At 39.5% G+C, this 20,280-nt stretch overlaps 1 protein-coding gene across 6 annotated transcripts in view; it reads right to left on the bottom strand.

The window, feature by feature from the left end:
* LOC122558290 (polyamine-modulated factor 1-binding protein 1) overlaps positions 1 to 20,280 on the bottom strand; it is a 488,574-nt gene that overhangs the window by 231,570 nt on the left and 236,724 nt on the right. For all 6 annotated transcript variants that reach the window (XM_043706693.1, XM_043706694.1, XM_043706696.1 and 3 more), the window contains 3 exons: positions 19,698 to 19,865; positions 16,788 to 16,871; positions 11,322 to 11,489 (listed from right to left, as the gene is read on the bottom strand). In XM_043706693.1, coding sequence (XP_043562628.1) covers positions 11,322 to 11,489; positions 16,788 to 16,871; positions 19,698 to 19,865 — 420 coding nt within the window. The remainder of the gene's footprint in view (positions 1 to 11,321; positions 11,490 to 16,787; positions 16,872 to 19,697; positions 19,866 to 20,280) is intronic.

The raw sequence follows: 20,280 nt of genomic DNA, 5'->3' as shown, positions 1-20,280 counted from the left end.
GTAATCTAGGTAGCTGTGGGAGTCAGTCGGTTTATAGTATACGTCCGTGTTGAGTCGGTCGTCCGAGATAGAAATGGAGAGGTCTAGGATGGGGAGGGAGGAGTCTGAGATGGTCCAGGTAAATTTGAGGTCGGGGTGGAAGGTGTTGGTAAAGTGGATGAACTGTTCAACCTCCTCATGGGAGCACGAGGCAGCGCCAATACAGTCATCGATGTAGCGGAGGAAAAGGTGGGGGCTGGTGCCAGTGTAGCTGCGGAAGATTGGCTGTTCCACATATCCTACGAAGAGGCAGGCATAGCTGGGGCCCATGTGGGTGCCCATGGCTACTTGTTTGGTTTGGAGGGAGTAGGAGGATTGGAAAAAGAAGTTGTTCAGAGTGAGGACCAGTTCAGTCAGTCGAAGGAGGGTGTCACTGTTTTGCTTGGCTGGTTGCCCTGTTTCTGACCCTAATTGCCTCTCTCCCATCTGCTGCTCTGCAACAACTTTTAGGGCGAGGTCAATGTGAAAATTGTGTTTGCTTAAATTCAGCACATGATGTGGGTGTCAGTGGGCAAGCATTTATTGCCTCAACCTAATTGCCCAGAGGGGAGTTCAGAATCAACTATATTGCTGTGGGTCTGAAATCATATGAAGGCAAGGCTAGATAAGGGCAACAGTCTCCTTCTGTAAAAAACATTAGTGAGCCAAATGGATTTTTGCAACAATCAATGGCGGTTTCATGATCATTATCGGATTTTTAATTCTAGATTTTTATTGAATTCAAATTCCACTATCTGCCTTAGTTGGATTCAAACTCAAGTCCCCAGAACATTACCTGAGTCTCTAGATTAATAATCTAGCATTAGTACTATATGGCCATTGCCTCCTTGCAATTGCAGGATTGAATTTAATTAATTTACAATACTTGAACATTGTTGGTCCAATACTTTGGTTAATTCAATGACTTGGTAGTGGCATCAGACGCACTTCGATAGAATGAGGGCTGAATGCGTCCCCTGTAGTTGCAGTGGCAACTAATGCAACTGAAAAGTAAACACATAACAACAATCTGTGGGAGCCCCATCAGAACAAGATTAACTCTTCCTGGGTGTGTCACAAGCCCACAGCAAGATTTCAATTTCCTTGATGTACTGTCCAATAGGATGAATTTTGGAATGCAGGTATTAAAGTAAATGTCAGAGGAACATCTTTTAACTTAGATACCAAAATAGATTTATTGATTCTTTTGAATGCTCGAGTATAGTTGAGACCAGAAATCTCAGAACATCCTCCATTAAAATTTGGGACTCTAAGTTCAAAAATTGAAGAGGCTGGATGCTTACAATGCTACACAGCAAAGAAAAGTAGATTATGGAGACCTTGTAAGTAGCTTATAACCTTTATGACTTTTTTATTGAGTGGAATTGATTGTCTGATTTTAGACATTCTTCATTTAGTGGACTCTGAAAACACTTTGGTTCAAGTAATACAAGAGGGTGGGGGGAAAAAAAACATGATTTCTCTTAAAACAGAAACTGGAAATGGTAGGCAAAAAGCCACCAGCTCTTTCAGAACCTAGTTATCGAGAAGAAAAATGTTTGTGTATCTCTTTGGGCTTGGCACACATTTTTTCAAAACCCAGTTATCTCTTCCAAGGAAAATCAATTCTTTACTGAAGAGGATAGGAGGAAGTAAAGTTTGTTGACTTATTGCATGAAAACTATTAAGGAGAACCAGAGGCAGCATTGCTTGATAAAGAAATTCCTTCCAAAGTACAAAGCCAGACTACTGCTGGGAAGCAAGTAAGTAACACTGTATTGGTACAAATACTAATAAAAGTAAATGAACTTCTGAATAAATTTCACAACCAGTAAAGTGACTGCAAAATCTGCAACAACCAGAATTTTGGAACTAGAAAGAGACCTTTCTAGATTAGATTCCCTACAGTGTGGAAGCAGGCCCTTCGGCTCAACCAGTCCACATCAACCCTCCGAAGAGTATCCCATCCAGACCCATTTCCCTCTGACTATTGCACCTAACACTATGGCCAATTTAGCATAGCAATTCACCTGACCCGCAAACCTTTGGACTGTGGGAGGAAACTGGAGCACCTGGAGGAAACCCATGCAGACAAGGGGAGAATGTGCAAACTCCACACAGACAGTCGCCCAAGGCTGGAATCAAACCTAGGACCCTGCTGCTGTGAGGCAGCAGTGCTAACCACTAAGCCACCATGCCGCCCCACCTTTAATCCTACAAAGAGATCTCAGAGTTTCAGCAAACCCTCAGCAAAAACTCACCATGGAGAAGTACATTTTCAACCAACTAACAAGAAGCTATCTAGAGATAGGAATCAAGTCCTTAGTGGATTATGTTGATGTTCAGTGTATAGAACTTGTTGACCTCTGTAGATAGCAGCGTCAGGATATGAAAAATAACCCTTCTGCAAGGCTGGAGGCACTGAACAGTCTTTTTGGCCGCATCCACAAACTTCCACTCCCTTCAACACCAATGTAACAGCAGTGTGTACAAACAACAAGATGCCTATAGAAAGTTTCCAAGGTTCCTTAGACAACACATTCCAAATCCATAACCACTTCCATTAAGAAAGGAAAGGGCAGCAAATATATGGCCTGCAAATACCTGTCCAAGCTACTCACCACCTTGTCTTGGAAATCTATTGTTGTTCCTTCACAGTTGCTGGATCAAAATTCTGGAACTCCCTTCCTAATCATATTACTTCATGTACTACAGCAGTTGAAGAAGACAGCTCATTACCACCTGTCTCCAGTGTTACTAGGGATGAATAGAAAATGCTGGTCCAACCAGTGATACCCACATCGCACAAATGAATAAAACAAAATATCTTGGCCATAGTCATGATGTTCTTCATTCTGTGCATTTGTATTTGAGTCACCCAAGTGTGGCTACTGGACAACAAGGACTTAAGACCACAGAGTACAACCCATGCACTATGGCAATATTCATATAATGAAAACCATTCTCCCATATGAAATGTGACACATAAATCCACTAATTAAAACTCTAATCCCCTTTCAAAACTTGCCCTACTCACACACATACAGACAAAAAAAACTGTTGGTATGGGTGGAGGGAATAAAAACTGGGAAGGCAGTTAAATGGCCCCTGTACATGGGATTCACTGATATGATTCTCCTGCTTGTCAGGACTTGCTGTTGTTCAACTCTTTCATGGAAATATAGAAATAGAAGCCCACGTAAGGCCCGGAGACATGACTGTGGGAGCGGTGAGCCCAAGCGAGGCCTGGAGGTGAGTCTCAGGTAAGGCCAGTGTGGGCACGGTGAGTTCAGGTGAGTCCCAAGGACTTGGTATATATACTAAAAATTGAGGTTTTAAAAAAAAGAAAACTTCCGTATTCCTTGCTCTAATGCTGAACTTTATTTATGATTCTCTGTACAAGTCTGTAACAAACATGTAAGTATTCTGTACCAAGGTACCCTGTACCTAACTTGGCACCAAATGGGTGACATTACAAACTTTTCACTGCACTCATTCAGTGAAAATAAAGATTATTCAATTCAATTGGAACAGGAATAAGCCATTAGATCCCTCGGGCCTGCTCCACTATTCAGATACTCATGGCTGATGAGTGAACTCAGCACCCTAACCCTCCCCTTCCCCAACTCCAGCCCCTTGATGCCTTTATCTATAAGAGCTCTATCTATCTCTTTCTTGGAAAAGAAAATGGAATTTTATTTTAACAGAGTGACTGGTTCATAAATTACAAAGTCTCTAACTAATTGGTTAGAAACAACATTTTATAGCAACTGGTGAAGATAACAGATTTTCTTCAAGATTCAGGTACTTTCTCCTGTTCAGACACACTACCTCCTCTTCTTGAGGTCTGAAGGCTTCTGATAATCTCACTGATACTCACAACTGTTCAACTACTCAGGAACCAACCACATAGTTATTGGTAGGCTGATGGCTTTTGTCATTGACAACAGGCCACCACTCCACAAACCCATTGGCTCCTTGCTGAAAACAAATCTCACTTTGTGAACATACCCTGGTGCCTGTCAACTTGTAAACAACCTCCTCCACTGATTGAACAAAGCAGCAATGTAAACACTACTCATAAAGAAATTCAGTAACTTTTGTTTTAAAAGTGTAGAAATCCTTTCCATAATCCTTGGTTTTTAAAACAGCCCTGTTCCAATTTCATTCACAATCAAAAACAGAAAAATGAAAAGATACGATCTTTAGAATTGCAATCTGATTTCAAACTAAACTGACAAAGCCTTGGTTTCACTTCTCCTGACTCCAGAAGTAAGTAAAAATACTTGTCTGCAGGGCTTCTTTTGACCCTGGCTATACTTGCCCCTCTCATCACCAAAAGGAAAATCTCCAGTGTCTTCTTCATTCAGGCCCTCAGCTCAAACTGCAACCGGTTTACGATGACATCATTATGACCATACACTTGCAGGAAAAGAAGACATTGTTGATGTTGTGAGGGTAAGCATGAGAGAACAGTGCAGTTTTCCAATGGATGAGTTGTGAGACTTTAACTGGTTGCCGAGTTTTCTCCAGGTGGGTAGGGTTAAAGCTACCATATTCATCTCTATGCTCAGACTTTTTTAAAGCTTCTTTCCCTGATGCACAGAAATTAAAAGAGCACACCAACATAGTCACGCTTGATTTTTTTTCCCTGAATGATAAGACATTGCTGAAGAATTGCCTGTGGCTTCATCTCATAAAGAAATCACTCCCATTAAACTGTGCCTTTAATCAGAACTCAGCAGAAATTGTCCTCGAAAGCTAGTATCTTTACAACAGCTTTTGTAAACCTTTAAAATTGTTTAAATTGACATCTTCTCTACTCCATTATGGCGGAAGAATCTTGAATTTTGATCTCTGGATGATATTAGAGTTGGGAAGGAAGACATAATGTAAGACATGTAAGACATGTAAGACATAAGGAGCTAGAAACTTTCTGTACAAATGACAAGAACATCAAACTTGCTTCATTTTAGATTTGTAATAGTCTGCCAAATTTTTGTTATACATTTCAAGGAAAATGCTACAATCCAATACCAACTGTGCTTCAATTGATAGCACTCTTGTCTCTGAATCATAAGGTTTTGGATTCAAGTCACACTCTAGAATTGGCCCACAAAAATCACAGCTATCATTCCAGTGTAGGGCAGAGGGAGTGCTGCAGTAAGAAAGGAGCTGTCTTTCAGATCATAAGATGCAGGAGCAGAGGCTGGCCCAATGATCTTGTTTTGCCATTTGATGAGATCGTGACTGATTTGATAATCCTCAATTTCACTTTCCTTCCTTTTCCCCAAATTCCTTGATTCCCTTACTGATTAGTAATCAGTCCATCTTATCATGAATATATATATATATATATATATATATAAAATGATCCAGCCTCAATAGCCCTCCATGCCGTTCTACTGATTCAGTACCCTCTGAGAGAAAAAAAATCCTTCTAATTTTGTCTTAACTGGGTGACCCTTTAATCCGAGATCATTTCCTCTGGTTCTGCACTCTCAAATAAGGGTAAACAATCTCTGTGTCTACTCTCAAGCTCCCTAAGAATCCTATGTTTCAATTCAGTCTCCTCTCATTCTTCTAAATTCAATGGCTACAAGATCAACCTACTCAATCTCTCCTGATAAGACAATCCCTCTATACCCAGGATCAACCTAGTGATGATTCTGGAATTCTGGTGGATGCATTGTTGCCATCTGCCAATACTCCATCCACCTATAAGAAGATGTAACCAGCCTCTGACTGACCAGTAGCTTTAAGCTGGCAGAATATCTGTTGCCTGAGAATTTAATTGTGGGTAACTAGGGACGGGCAATAAATGCTCGTCAGCCAACAATGCCCATGTCCCACAAAATGAATAAAATATACTTTCTCTGGACTGTTTCCAATGCCAGTGTATCTTTCCTTAAAGAAGGGAATCAAAACTATTCAGAGACTTCCACTAGTCTATGACGAGAGCGTTGATAATTTTAGTAACAGGTTCCTATTTTTAAACTCCATTCTCTTAAATCAAGATAAATTCTCCATTTATTCAATGAATGGATGGCAGTTTTTTTGTGTGATTTATGCACATGCACCCCAAATGCAGCTTTCTGCCGTCCATATTTAAATAATATTTAGCTTTTCTATTCTTTCAGTCAAAGTGCATAACCTCATATTTTCCCACATTGCATTTTCCCAGTCATTTGACATGTTTCTATTCTGCTGAAGACTCCTTAGGTTATCATCACCATTTGTTTTACCACCTGTTTTTGTGTTATTTACAAATTTGGCTGTAGTACATTAACTTCCATCATCCAAGTTATTGATATATCTTATGAGTAATTGTAGCCTCAGCCCTGATCCCTCTGGTACTCTGCTAGTTGCACGTTGCCATCCTGAAAACCCTTTATCACCGACTTTCTGTCTTTTGTCAGCCAATCCTCAATCCACACTTATGTACTACCATCGATAACAAGGTCTCATTTTATTGAGTAGCATAGTGTGTGGTACCTTATCAAATGTCTTTTGGAAATCCAAATATATTACATCCACTGGTGCTTTTTTATCTATTTGTTTGTTACCTCCTCAAAGGAATGCATTAGGTTTTTCCGATCTGGTTTCCTTCCATAAAGCCATGTTGACTCTGCTTCTTTATTTTGCATTTATAAATGCTCTGCTATTATATCTTTTATAAAAGACTAATATTTTCCCAATGACAGGTGATAAGCTAACTGGCCTATAGTTACTTGTTCTTTGTTTCCCTTCTTTTTGAATAAGTGTGTTACATTCACAGTTTTTCATTCCTTTGGAAATGTTTTAGAACCGAGGCATTTTTGGAAGATACTACCTGTGCACCCACTAGCTCTGCAGCTACTTCCTATTAGGGCCAGGAGACCTACTAGCCTTGCGGCTTATTATTTCTTCTGGTGATAGTTATTGTGTTTATTCCCCCCATCCCTGACACCTTAGCTGCTTGGTTATTTAGTATTTCTGAACACAATTTGTATCCTCTACTGTGGAGATTGATGAAAAATATTTGTTCAACTTTCTGCCATTTTCTGGCTCCACATTATTATTTTCATGGCCTCATTTTCTAAGGACTTTACACTAATTGTTGTCACTTGCTTCTTTTTCATCGATTTAAAGAAGCTCTTACGGTTGGTTTTAATGTTTCTTGCTGGTTTTCTCTCACAGTTCAATTTCTCCCTTTTGTTCAAGGCATGTTTGTTAGCTTTTAAAACTTTTTCAATCCTCTGATTTACACTAATCATTGCTACATTACATGCTTTTTCTTTCAATTTGATACTGTCCTTAAATTCTCTGTTTCACCATGGTTGCTTATCTTCTCCCTCAAACCCTTTTTCCGCATTGAGATATGTCATTGTTTATCGAACTTTTATTCTGTTAAACTCCTTTCCTTGTCTACTCCAGTCAACTCTGCCCTCATTCCTATATAATTACCCTTCTTTAAGTTTTGCACAATTGTTTCTGATCTAGCTTTCTCACTCTCAAATTCAGTTCTAAATTCTACCATGTTATGATCAATGTTCCCTCAGAAACCTTTTATTCTGAGATCATTTATCAAACATACCTCATTATGCATTACCAGACCCTAAGGAGCCTGATCCCTGGTTGGATCCACAACACATTGTTCTAGAAAACTGTCATAGAGTCATATAGCACAGAAAGCTTTGGTCCAATCAGTCCATGATGACCATTATCCCAACTAAACTAGTCCCACCTGCCTGGGCTTGGCTCATATCCCTCCCAACATTTGTTATTCATGTACTTATCCAAATGTCTTTTAAACATTGTAACTGTACCTATATCCATCACTTCCTTTGGAGGTTCATTCAATACATGAACCATTCTTCTGATGGTACTCAACAAATTCTTCATTGTGTCTACCTCTGCCAATTTGATTTACCCAACTTAAAGTCACCCATGATCTATTTTACATTACCTTATTATCCCTTGTATTCTCTGTTCCTTTTCATCCCACCTTGGGTATCATTGTCAAAATAGATACCCTACAATGTGCCACATCTATTTGCAAGATGACATCACCCTGGTCCTGAATCCTGCTCCCTTTGAATTAGTTTAAAGCCCACTCTTGAGCCCTAGTTATTCAACTTGCCAGAACACTGGTCTCAGCATGATTCAAGTGAAGCCAGTATTACCAGAACAGCTCCCTTCTACCTCAGCACTGGTGCGTGTGCCCCAAGAACTGAAACTCATTCCTCCCACACCAATCTTTGAAACATATACAGCAAACCTTTAATTAACTGGCACCTATGGAACCAGGAGTGTGCCAACTGATCAAATATCCTGCTTGATCAAGGGGTCCACATAATCAATGTAAAAACACACACTAAGTAAAGTAGGGGATATATACATCATTGATAAACTTTATTTACAGCTCAAATCACTTAAATAATAATGCAATTTTGCCTTAAATAAAACTTTCCAGCAGACAGCTTCTCAGTTATACTCTCAACTGACTAAGACATCGCAGAGACCACAGGAATACAGTAAACGTTCGGTATTTGAGGTATATAATTTTTTTTCCAGTTTATCGAAAGAACCGGTTCATAAAGTGCCAATTAAAACAAAGTTTGCTGTATTTAACATTTTTCCTTTACTTATTTCACTTAATTCCTTGACTTTATTTAACCCATGCCAATTTTTCCATGGCTTAGGCAGTCATCTTAAAACTATCATCTTGGAGGTTTACCATTTAGTTTAGCTCTTAACTGTTCAAAATCATTCAGCAGAACACCCTTTCCAATATCATCAGTACAAATGTGGATGAAAATAACTGGATCCTTCCCTTCCCGCTTAGAGATCCTCTCAAGGAGAAGTCTTTAACCCTGGCACCGGGCAGTCAATGCAACATTCAAGGCTTATGCTCATGGCCACTACTACATTCCTATTTCCTCCTTCTACTTGAATTACTCCCTGTACCATGGTGTTGTGGTCAGATCACTCAGCCTCCCTGCAATCCACACTCTCATCCACAAAGCTTGAAACAGAATATATAATCACAGAATCCCTACAATGGCCATTCAGCCCATCGAGTCTACATTGATTCTCCGAATAGCATCTCATCCCTCGCCACACACTATCCCTGTAACACTGCATTTTCCAAGGCCAATCCACCTAGCCTGCATACCCCTGGACGCTATGGCCAATCCACCTAACCTGCATACCTTTGGACTGTGGAAGGAAACCGAACCATGTGGAGGAAATCCATGCAGACATGGGAAGAACATGCAAACTCCAAACAGATGTCTGAGGCTGGAATTGAACCTGTGTCCCTGATACTGTGAGGCAGCAATGCTAACCACTGAGCCACTGCACCCGCTCAAAAAGTGTTAGACAATTGAAAGGGACCAAGACTCCCTGAGAGCTGCTCCTTAGCTCTGATCTACAACTACACCTTCCTATCCTTGATCACAGGCCAAGTTTAAATCTTAAGGGATGTGACTGCCTCCTGGAGCAAAGTATCCAGGTAACTTTCTGCCTCTCTGATGTTGCACAATGTCTGCAGATCAGACTGCAGATTCTCAACTTGGATCTGAGGTTGCTTGAACTGAAAACGCTTGCTACAGATATTTTCACTGTGGATCACCATGGTGTCCGGCAAATTCCATATGTTGGAATGGATGAGTTGTTAAACTGAATGCCTTCTGAAGTGGATGTAAAAGATCGCAGCACTACTTTGAAGAGGAGGGGAGACATACCTAGTGTCCTGAGAAACATTTACCAAAAGTATTCTATTGACTGTAAAGTACTTTGCGATGTTTGGTAATGGGAACAGGAAAGTCTAGACTTTTTGTCTCTTAGCTTTCAACATCGGCATATTTCATCTCAATTGATAAAAAAGTGAAGTTTTTCAGCGTCTTGGGAACTTTGGCGGGTCAATTGAAGAAATCAAGGAGAAATCTATTGTCTATTGAGATTTGTTGAGGTATTCAAAATCATGAGTGGTGAAGATAGATTAGATAGGGAAGCTGTTCCTATTTGTGGATGAATTGACATCCAGGAACAACAACTTAAGATGACTGACAAAAGAAGGAAAGATGACTTCCGGAAAAGGACACTTATGCAGCGAGTGGTTAGGATCCGTAATGCACTGAGAGCCTGTGGAAGCAGGTACAATTTGGGCTTTCAAAAGGGAAATGGATAATCACGTCAAAAGGTAAGGGTGGAGGAGTGGGATTAGCTCATGGAGTGCCCTTGCAGACAGCTGGAATGGAGATGAGAGGCCAAACAGTCTAGTAGAATGCTATAATGATTGTAAGGCATTTTGAGAATCAAATTTGTGCAACAATGCTGTAATGCAACTTCACTTAAAACAGGTGGTCAGAATTACATTTGAGGAGTGTTTTCAAAGCACATCAAGAAGAACGAAGAAAACGCTTTAACTATTTGAATGCTTTAAATCATAAGAACACGGGAACAGGAATAGGCCATTCAGTCCCTTAAGCGAGTTCCACTGTTCGCTTCTGTTTTTGTTACTCATTGCAAGCACCGTTTACACAACTGTACATTCAAGCAATTGTTGAAATGCAAACTTCAGCTTGGTAGCAGACCCAATCCCATAAAAAAAACAACATAATTAAAGATTTATTACAAATGGGGGTGCACATGAATGTCATTAAAAATAAAGTTAAAAATCACACAACACTAGGTTATAGTCCAACAGGTTTATTTGGAGGCACTAGCTTTTGGAGTGCTACTCCTTCATCAGGTCGTTGTGGAGTATAAGATTGTAAGACACAGAACTTATAGCAAAAGATTACAGTGTGATGCAACTGAAATTATATATTGAAAAAGACCTGGATAGTTTGTTAAGTCTCTCATCTTTTAGAATGACCATGTTCATTTCAGTTCTTCGATATGTAAATCTCAGAACTTTTTTTACAATGTTATACTCCACAACCACCTGATGAAGAAGCAGTGCTCTGAAAGCCAGTGTTGTGGGATTTTTAACTTTGTCCACCCCAGTCCAACACCGGCACCTCCAAATTATTAAAAATAAACTAGATCAAGGAACCCTTAATTACATTGATTTCATTTTTCTTTCTATCTCTCTGTCTGTAGTTATCATGTGGCAATTTTCTGATGCTCAAATTCTTCAGGAACTATGGCATTACTCTAAGAGTAAAGAATCTGAAAATACATTATGGAAATTACATGATACGATATTGACTTCAGTTCTAAGTCATACATTTACTCTTCAGATAAAAAAAAGCAACCACTATGATTTAATTAAGGGTCTTATCTTCCATCTCATGCAAAACATTGTCTTTCACCTGTTGGTTACTGATTTTTAGCTCATGCTGCAGGTTCAGTATAGCTTGCTCCTGTTGACTCATTTTCTTATCACGTTCTTTGCAAGCATCACGTAAGCCCTGTACTTCAGTCAGCAGACTGTTTATCTCTGTCTTCTTATGAACTATTTCTGTTTTCTGGAATGCGAGCTGCAGAACAGAAAGAAATATGAATTATTAATTATTCCTCATAAGTGAGATTTACTGGCTGTATCTGTTCCTCTCTGTCTCACATCTTGGCAGACTGACTTGTCCATGACATTCAGGGATATCTTGGATGTGGGTTGGAAGCTGAGCTGGAAGGTTCATTTTCAGACGTTCTGTCACCATACCAGTTAACATCTTTAGTGAGCCTCTAAATGAAGCACTGGTGGTATAGCCCGCTCTCTATTTATGTGTTTGGGTTTCCTTGGGTTGGTGATGTCATTTCCTGTGGTGACAGCATTTCCTATGGTGAATGCACTTACTGTTCTTTTTCTCAGGGGATGGCAAATGGGATCCAAGTCAATGTGTTTGTTAATAAAGTTCTGGATGGAATGTCAGGCTTCTAGGAATTCTTCCAGGAAAAGGAGCCACCACACACTGCAGCACAGAGGAACTACGAAGAGCAGAAGAAAATCATCTCTACAATGTATTCAAAACGAACGGGTACCCAATGCACACAGTCCACCGATTTCTCAGCAACAAACCCAAAGTATACAAAACACATTCAGAAATCCTAGCCACTCTCCCCCACATCAAATGTATCTTGAAAATGACTGCCAGACTACTCAGACCCCTTGGCATCATGGTAAACCACAAACCCAGCAACACACTAAAACAGCAGCTAATGAACTTGAAAGACCCTATACAGACAACAAGCAAAACTAATGTCATTTACAAAATACCTTGCAAGAACTGTAACAAACAATACATTGGACAATCAGGCAAAAAAAAAAACAAGCCACCAGGATATATGAACATCAACTAGCCACAAAAAGACATGACCCACTGTCACTAGTATCCATACATACGGAACTGTAACAAACAATACATTGGACAATCAGGCAAAAAAAAAAAAACAAGCCACCAGGATATATGAACATCAACTAGCCACAAAAAGACATGACCCACTGTCACTAGTATCCATACATACGGATGAGGACACCACTTCGACTGGGACAACATATCTATCCAAGGACAAGCCAAACAGAGACACGCACGAGAATTCCTAGAAGCATGGCATTCTAGTTGGAACTCTATTAACAAACATTGACTTGGATCCCATTTGCCATCCCCTAAGAAAAAGAACAGGAAATGCATTCACTATAGGAAATGCTGTCACCACAGGAAATGACATCACTAACCCAAGGAAACCCAAACACATAAATAGAGAGCGGGCTATACCACCAGTGCTTCATTTAGGGGCTCACCAAAGATGTTACCTGGTATAGTGATGAAACGTCTGAAAACAAACCTTCCAGCTCTGCGAGCAAACCTATATCCAGAACCTCAACCGAGCTACAAATCTGCGCAAAACTCACTCAGGGTTAACTTTTAGGAGAACCTCGAAATCCAATCCTACAATGGCTTCCCATATACCTTTCCCCCATCAACTCATATTATGACATTTGCCTTACATCCAGGCAGCATGCTGACTTTGTATCCTTCAAATTACTAACATAATTCTATCTTGGTGTCTATTTATAAAACATGATATTCTCAACACTGTACCTGGGATTTAAGAGACTAAGGTATAGATTTTCATTCCTGGGTCATGTGCAGAGGCAGGAAAAATTCTGGCTCCATAATCAGGCCACTAAATACTGCTGTGTGCACTTCCCATTTTTTAGAATGGGGACCCAGACTTGATTGGGAATTGTACCAGGAACTTTGGAGGTTGTTAGTTCCTGAGGGGGTCGAGACAGAAAGTCTTCCTCAGCTCTGCAGCCCTGTGGCCAAAATTAATATAAAATAGAAAACATTACTCCAGCCTTCGCACCCCTCACTTTCTTCACTCCTACAATGATAGTTGGCAGCACAGCATGATGTGCAGCACCCTGTGAGCAGATTGGAGATGTGCCATGAAGGTACTTAGAAGGTGACCACACATGTGAAGACCATTTATTTTTCTGTACTTTTAATTGTGAAGAAAAATTTTAAAAAGAACTGTTTTAGAAACCAAGAATTATTGAAGAATTAATGCAGGTCGCAAAAGCAAATAACCTGACACTCACTGCAAGCATTCTGCATCCTGAGGAAGGGTCACTGAAACTGAAACATTAACTCTGATTTTGCTTTACAGATGCTGCCGGACTTGCTTAGCTTTTCCAGCAACTTCTACTTTTGTTACTCATTGCAAGCACCATTCACACAGCTGCACATTCAAGCAATTGTTGAAGTGTAGTTTGCACATGAGTTTGAGCCAACACTGTGTATTAATGAAGAATCAGCCATCAGCAAGGAGCTGAATGATTTGTGGACTAGTGATCAGTTATCAATGACAAAAGCCTTCTGCATTCTAATTACTACGGGATTGATTCTCAGGTAGCTGGAGAATAGAATGGTGATAAGCTGGGAATAGAATGGTGATAAGCCATTAGACAACACCAGCTCAGGTGCTCTCCCTGGTCTCTGCAAAAAACGCTACTTTAAAGCTGAAGAAAATAAGATTCTCTTTCCTTCAGTGGTTGCTGTGAGCTGTGACTGTTAACTAATAAGCATTGGACTTTTCATAAAAGTGAACCAGCCATCCTGTACTTCTTGAAAATCTGTGAAGGTAACTTGAGAAGGAACAAGTATGCCAGTAAGTGTGGAACAACAGCAACCTTCCGGGGCTGCTGAACAGTTTCTACTTGAAGAAGTTGCAGCTGAAGGTCCCCTCAGGATACAGAGCAGTTACAGGAGACCCAGAGTCTATGGCGATCAATGCCATTTTCTCCAGAAAAGCAAGGCACATTTCCAACAGAAACCGAAGATGTCCTGGGATACAGTTACGGAGGGCAGCAGAGTGGCTCAGTGTTTAGCACTACTGCCTCACAACATCAGAGACCCAGGTTCGATTCTATCCTCAGGTGATTGGCTATGTGGAGTTTGCACATTTTCCCAGTGTCTGTGCAGATTTCCTTCGGTGCTTCAGTTTCCTCCCACAGTCCAAAGATGTGCAGGTTAGGTGAATTGGCCATGCTAAATTGCCCATAGTGTCCAGGGATGTGATGGCTAGGTGGATTAGCCAAGGGAAATGCAGGGTTATAGGGATTGAGTCAGGGGCTGTGTCAGGGTGAGATAGTCTTTGGACTCAATGGACCGAATCACCTGCTTCCACACTGTAGAGACTCTATGAATCGTACCATCTGTTGGAGCAGGACTTGTAACCAGCATTCTCTTTAATTTTGTTTTTGGTTGCAGGAATCTCCAAGGTCTGTGCTTAGTAACGTCTTCCAAAACTGGAGGTTTATAAAGGCTTTAGGCTTTAGCCTTCAGTGAAAGGCTGATTGGACATACGTATCCTTGGAGCAGGAAATGCTGCTTGTAACCTGAAAGGTGGGAGGCCATCCTGTCCTGTTGACCATCAAAGTGATACTAGAATTTTATGAGACTGGGCTACAATTATTTACAATGTATCGTAATGGCGTGGATAAAGAAAGCAAATGCTAAAAAATCACACAACACCAGGTGATAGTCCAACAAGTTTATTTGGAAGCACTAGCTTTCAGAGTGCTGCTCCTTCAACTACCTGATAGAGAAGCAGTGCTCCAAAAGCTATTGCTTCCAAATAAACCTGTTGGACTATAACCTGGTGTTGTGTGATTTTTATCTTTGTACACTCCAGTCAAGCACCAGCATCTCCAAATCATGAAAGCAAGTGTGCTATGGTGTATAATGGATTATATGTGATTGACCTAAAAATACGTGGGAAGGAAAATGGGATGGAGGATTCAAAGAGTTTGCTGAAAAATATAGAAAGATTTAGTGAGTTAGCAAAAACTTGTTAATGATAATGTGGGAAAATATGATATTATGTACTTTGGCAGGAAGAATAGAGGCACTGAATATTATTTAAATGGATAAATACTGCAGAAAGCAACAGATTTAAGGGATTTGGGAGTCCTTGTGCAGGAATCATAAAAGAAAACTAGCGTCCAAGTTCAGCTGGTAAAAGGGAAGGCAAATGGAATAGGACCTTTACTTCAAAGGGAGTGGAGTATGAAAATAGGGAAGTTTACTAAAACTGTACAAGGCATTAATCATACCACAGCTGTGATTAGATTGCTTCCCTTATCTAAGGAAAGATAAGAGGGTGGGGGACTGCAGTACATTCCAGAAGGAGCATACATTGTGAACTGCTGAACTAAAATAAGCAAAGAGAAACTGGTGAACTCTGAAGAGCTAGGAGAGAAAAATCAGTTTTCCGAGAAGAAAAATTAGAACTTTAAGCAGCAAGTATATCACCTTCAACATAATGGAGTGGTGTTGATGCAGCACTGGGTGCAACAAACCAGACAAAACTTAACTGACATCCATTTCTAATAAATGTGAATTAGATGAGTCATCATTCATTTACTAGTCATTTTTGTGGTTTGCAAGTAATCAGTCCCCGTTTATTCCCAGAAACAAATGTAGCTTTCTTGTTTGTTTTATTCTGCACTTTTCCTGTTGCTGACTAAACAGCAACATTTTCAACTGATGTTGCTACAGCACTACATATTTTTAAGTGGGTAACAATGGAAAATTTTGTGAGGTAACCATCCAGAGCTCAAAGAGAAAATGTCCATTAAGCTCTCTGAAATTGGTAAAATTCAATCTGGCATGTTAAGTTGCACTATGACAAAATGGAAGAGGCTTCACTGCACCATTTGGTCTTCCAACTGTTAATTTCTTGTGTTCATATTCATTCTCAGGCTCTCTAATCTGAGTAGGATTGGTAGCAAATTTTAACTGGTAGCTCATTCAATCTACATATAGAGATGTGAGGATAAGTCAATGGCCAAATCTTTGGTTTTACGTCCAAATAACAAAGGATAAACACAGAATTTGATGGATGTCTGGCCAAGATTCAACACAAAGCAAGTGAAATCCCCTGCTTAACTTAATTACAAACCACAAAAAATATTTATAGAGTTAACAAGCAGATTTATAATAGATGACATCAAAACATTAAAATAGTAATTGTTACTCTAGTTGTGTTTCTGTATAAAGTGGATCAACAGGTTGATTTTTCTTGGTCTCATTTCAGGACAATGTTCATAAATGTGACTTTTGGATAATGGAAGAAATAGACATGGGGCTATAGTGTGACTGCACACTGGTAGTCAGGATAAATTGTTCATTCTAAGAAATACATGGTGTCCTTCATGAATAAGTACCTTTCTCAAATAACTAAAAAGTATTAGAAGCGTGCTCGATCTTTGGTTCTTCAAAAAAGTAACATAAGTCAAAGTTAAAAGCAATTCTTCTTACAACACTTACTTCCACCTTTGCACTTCTGAAGTTTTCCTCTGCAGTCTTCAAGTCTGTTTTCAGCTTCAAAACAGTCTGACCCCTGCTGTTGACCTGTCATATAGCAAAGAAATGCAATGCTGTTGAATGAAATAAGGAGCTAGGTTTATGATAACATTCTGGTCTAAGAGCTCAAACACATGTTTAGACCAATTAAAAATCTTTGTGAAGTTTAATAAGCACTAACATTCTATTCTAGAACTCCAAAGTCATAATATTAAATTGGGTAATCTGGACTTCTTTGTAGACTCTCGTACTCATAAATTTAAGATGAACTACTTCTCGGTAGAAAAGCCGTTAATGAAATTTTATCAGTCCACTTTCCTCATTTTGTTTTAGATTGATCTTGTTAGCTACTAAAGAATGAAATAAAAACAATAGTTAATATATTTATCTTTAACTGTCTTTCTAAGTGTCCTGTAAAAAATTATAAAACTTGTGCGGTGAGATATCAATGGAAATAAAAATTATATTTCCCTAGGTATGACTCAACAATTACAGACTGACATCATTGTAGCTGCTTATTTGCTTACAACAGTTACAAAATACTTAATAAGCCATTTTTTTCCCTTTTCTGGAAACAAACTAAAGTTTTACAAATGGAACACTCCACAATCATTCTATTTAAGACTTATCAAAACCCCTTATGACTTCATCCCTCATGAAATTCTAATCACTGAGAAATTTCACTTGGTTAGTCATGACATACTTTGTGAATCCTACTAATTAGCACTAAAGTAAGTACTTTTTGGGCTCCAAACCCTAACTTCTCACATGATATTTACATCATGTTTAAAATAAATTATAGGTGAGCATATTTGTATCAAATTTACACTATTATTAAGGCATCAAATTTAGTCAAAGAATAATTTTAAAAAGTAATTTTCAATTATCATCATGAAACAGATGAGCTAATCATTTATCTTATTGCTGGTTGTGGAGCCTTGCAAATTGGTTTTAATGACAATTACATGTGAAAATAATTCATTGACTATGAAATGCTTCAGGACATCCTGAAGATGTGAAAGATGCATTAAAAAAACAAGTTTTTTTTTATTTTAATGTAGGACAGGTTGTGGTAATTCCACTTGACTGATAATTCAGAGCATCACACTTAATGTTCTTGAAACACAGGTTGAAATTCCACCATGTCAGCTGGTGAAACTGTAATTCAATAAAATCTGAAATTAAGAAAGCTAGCTTCATGGTGACTATTACAATCATTAAAAGACCCATTTGGTTCACTAATGCTCTTGTGCGAAGGAAATCTGCCATCTTTACCTGGTCTAGTCCACATATGAATCCAGACCCACAGAACTATGATTGATTCTGAAGTAGCCTAGCATGCCAATCAGTTAAAGGGCAATTAGAGATGAGTAACAAATTCTAGCCTTTCTGATGACAATGGAAGCTGGCATGATCAGAACAGATGCAATGGAGAGGAGAAACTGAGATATCGAATAGAGACTTACAGGAGTGTATAGTCCAGGTAACTGTGCAGTCAGTGGACGAATGGTGGATTTTGGTAGCCAGCCTATCCCCAGAAATGGAATTGGAGATTTCAAGGGAGGGAAAGGAGAAGTCAGAGATGAATCACTCTCAACACCTCCTACACCTCCATGGCACCATTCCCATGCAATTACAGAAGGTGTATCTCTCCATTGCTCACTGTGGTTTCACTCTTGCCTTATTACGATTTATTATATTCATTAGTGGAAGATAAGGAGGACTGGCAAGACCAGTATTTATCACCCATTCTAAATGCATGCGAGTCAGCAGGAGATTTCCTTGCTCACTTTTGGCCTGATGTCATCTGGGCAAGTGTCTGGTGGATGCATCATGTTGGTGGATAGTGACAGAGGACTACAGGACATTCAGAGAAAGACAGAATTTGTGAGCATGATTAAATCAGGTTTTTGCTTGACTAGTCTTTGAGTGAACACTTTTAATTTTGGCAAGGGATTCCAGATATTAGTCAGGAGGAGTATGCATGGTTAATTGGGCTAGGTCCACCTTTGTCATGTGCAGTATCTAGGTCAATACCAAATGATACATCTGGTTTTCTTTTTATTGGCTTTACTCAAAAGATATTTGATTCATTTTAGAGCTTTACTGGATATTTCATATGGAAGTCAAGTGTCAACTTGATTGCTGTAGATCTGGAATTACATGTCGGCTTGAATGAGTAAGAACAACAGATTTTCTTCTTGAGGTCATTAGATAACTAGATCGATTTCTGTGAAAATGGCTAGCATTTTGATCCTAGCTTTATTATTCTAGACTTATTTAATTCAATGAATTGAAACTAATTAGCTTCCATGGTTGGTCTTAGACTCATGGTCTGAGTCTGTAGTCTTGTCTTGAGATTGGTATCAAATAACACAGCCATTACACTATAGTTACTATGCGTGTTTCCCTTCTTCCCAAATAATTGCAATGTCTTCCCCTTCCCTCACTTCCAATTGCTGGTGAAAGGATTAAAGCTGAAAGAGTTACATAAAGTTAAACAGTTTAGGTTACAAGTGTCTTTTAGTAAAATATGTTACTAGCAGAAAAGAGCAGTCTGGAGATTAGCAGGATAGCAGAGAAAAGTGAGTGACAGAAACAGGAGAAAGTGGGGACTGCAGATACTTAAGATCAGAGTCAAGAGTGGGATACTGGAAAAGCACACAGGCAGCATCCGAGAAGCAGAAGAATTGACATTTTGGGCAATAGCCCTTCTTCAGGATGAAGAGCTCTTGCCAGAAAAATTGATTCTCCTGCTTCTCGGTGCTGCCTGACCTGCTGTACTCTTTCAGCATCCCACTCTAGACTCTGATAGAAACATAACATAGCCCTAAAATGCCAGATGTGGATTTTATAGTTATGAATTAATGTTACCTCTTGTTGTGTTACATTGTGTTTCTCATGGAGGTCAGTCAGGTCTGCTTCTAGCTTCTGCTTCTCTGCAGCACTGTTGAGGAGCTGCACTGCACGTTGGTTTGATTCTTCTGTCACAGCAAAAAGCTCTTTCTTCACTTTCTCAAGATTATCTTCTTTGTGCAACAGCTGAATACACAAACATTTTAATTAAAGTTGCCATTAAATATCTCAAGTTATAATACTATCCTAGTTAACACATAACACAAATATAATATTCTTACTTGTTGAAAAACACATTTTCCATCATGGGTCTATTTTACTTTGTAACCTGTTCCCAAACAAGTTTACAGTGACTAATACAGAGGAACCTCGATTATCTGAACGTGGTAGGTGGGCACCATTTTGTTCGGATAATTGATTATTCGGTTAATTGATTTTCACTGGGGCTCGGAGTTTTCTGGTAAGTCTGCTCCCTGTTCTGGAGACTAGGCAGCAGCACTTCGTGTGCGAGCCCCTGCCCCTAACCCTGTCCGCTCCAACCCGCTTCCCCTGCCCCCCCAACCCCACCCACCCCCAACCCCGTCCCCCTGTCTGCCCCAAC

Source organism: Chiloscyllium plagiosum, chromosome 17 (genome assembly GCF_004010195.1).
Source record: "Chiloscyllium plagiosum isolate BGI_BamShark_2017 chromosome 17, ASM401019v2, whole genome shotgun sequence".
Classification (NCBI taxonomy): domain Eukaryota; kingdom Metazoa; phylum Chordata; class Chondrichthyes; order Orectolobiformes; family Hemiscylliidae; genus Chiloscyllium; species Chiloscyllium plagiosum.
Note: the sequence above shows the minus strand (reverse complement) of the source record. Positions and strands in the feature narration are given on the sequence as shown.